The 792-nt window shown below is 48.2% G+C and overlaps 1 protein-coding gene across 1 annotated transcript; it reads left to right on the top strand.

Moving 5' to 3' along the window:
* Nucleotides 1-158: 158 nt before the first annotated feature.
* SARC_17711 (hypothetical protein) lies at nucleotides 159-792 on the top strand (the record flags this gene model as incomplete). The annotated part of the gene is made up of 1 exon (XM_014288199.1): nucleotides 159-792. A coding segment is annotated over one exon (634 nt), but the record flags the coding sequence as incomplete, so codon positions are not given.

The following is a 792-nucleotide window of genomic DNA, read 5'->3' as shown; positions in this document are numbered from 1 at the left end:
ACTCATTTCGTTTATATACTTTTAAATTTTGATATACTTAGATTCAACCTAGGCGTTTAATTACTCTAAGGCGTTAATAGCGCCTTAATAGACCGAAACTTACAATGTAGAGGCCCGGCTATTACATTACGAGTTCAAGAAGATTCAAACATGATGATATGACATACTACACTACGGAGTTTGCAAATGGAGCACGGTATGACCTTCCACCATCAGCATTTGACGATCCGGATGTACCAAAGGCTTTCAATAAGAAGTTTCGCAAACGCTTACACAAAAATAAGGCTGAAGCAGGTACAATCTTACCATCGAACAAGATTTTGCTGTCCGATTCATCGGACGACTCTGATTCTGATCATAGGACAGAGACCCAACGCCGGCCTAGGGCGCATAACAAGCGCACCTATCCGGTTAGGAGATTGAAGACGGTAGCTCGTAGTGAACAGGCTTTGCATGCCACTCCTACGATGACTACGCAGGTGACGCATGATGGACTTAAGTCGGCCATGTCGAAACTTCCGACCGGTTCTGATAGTAATGTATTCGTGAGTGGGCCTACTTCAACCGAGAAAAAGACGGGGACTCACGATCGGCGTATCGAGAGATCAACGCAGGCGGTGGCTAACGGACCTAAGTCCTCTATGACCTCGCCTCCGACTGGCTCTCCTGGGGCGTCCTCCACAGGAGGCGCTTCCAAGATGGAAGCCCAGGATCTTCGTACCTTGCTGTTAGCAAGGGCGGGACAAAGGCGGAAGCAGCTTGTGAAGCACACTGCGCAGGAGACTGTTCCAG

This window comes from Sphaeroforma arctica (assembly GCF_001186125.1).
Source record: "Sphaeroforma arctica JP610 unplaced genomic scaffold supercont1.11787, whole genome shotgun sequence".
Classification (NCBI taxonomy): Eukaryota; class Ichthyosporea; order Ichthyophonida; genus Sphaeroforma; species Sphaeroforma arctica.
The sequence above is the reverse complement of the archived record's forward strand: the minus strand, read 5'-3'. Positions and strand labels throughout refer to the sequence as shown.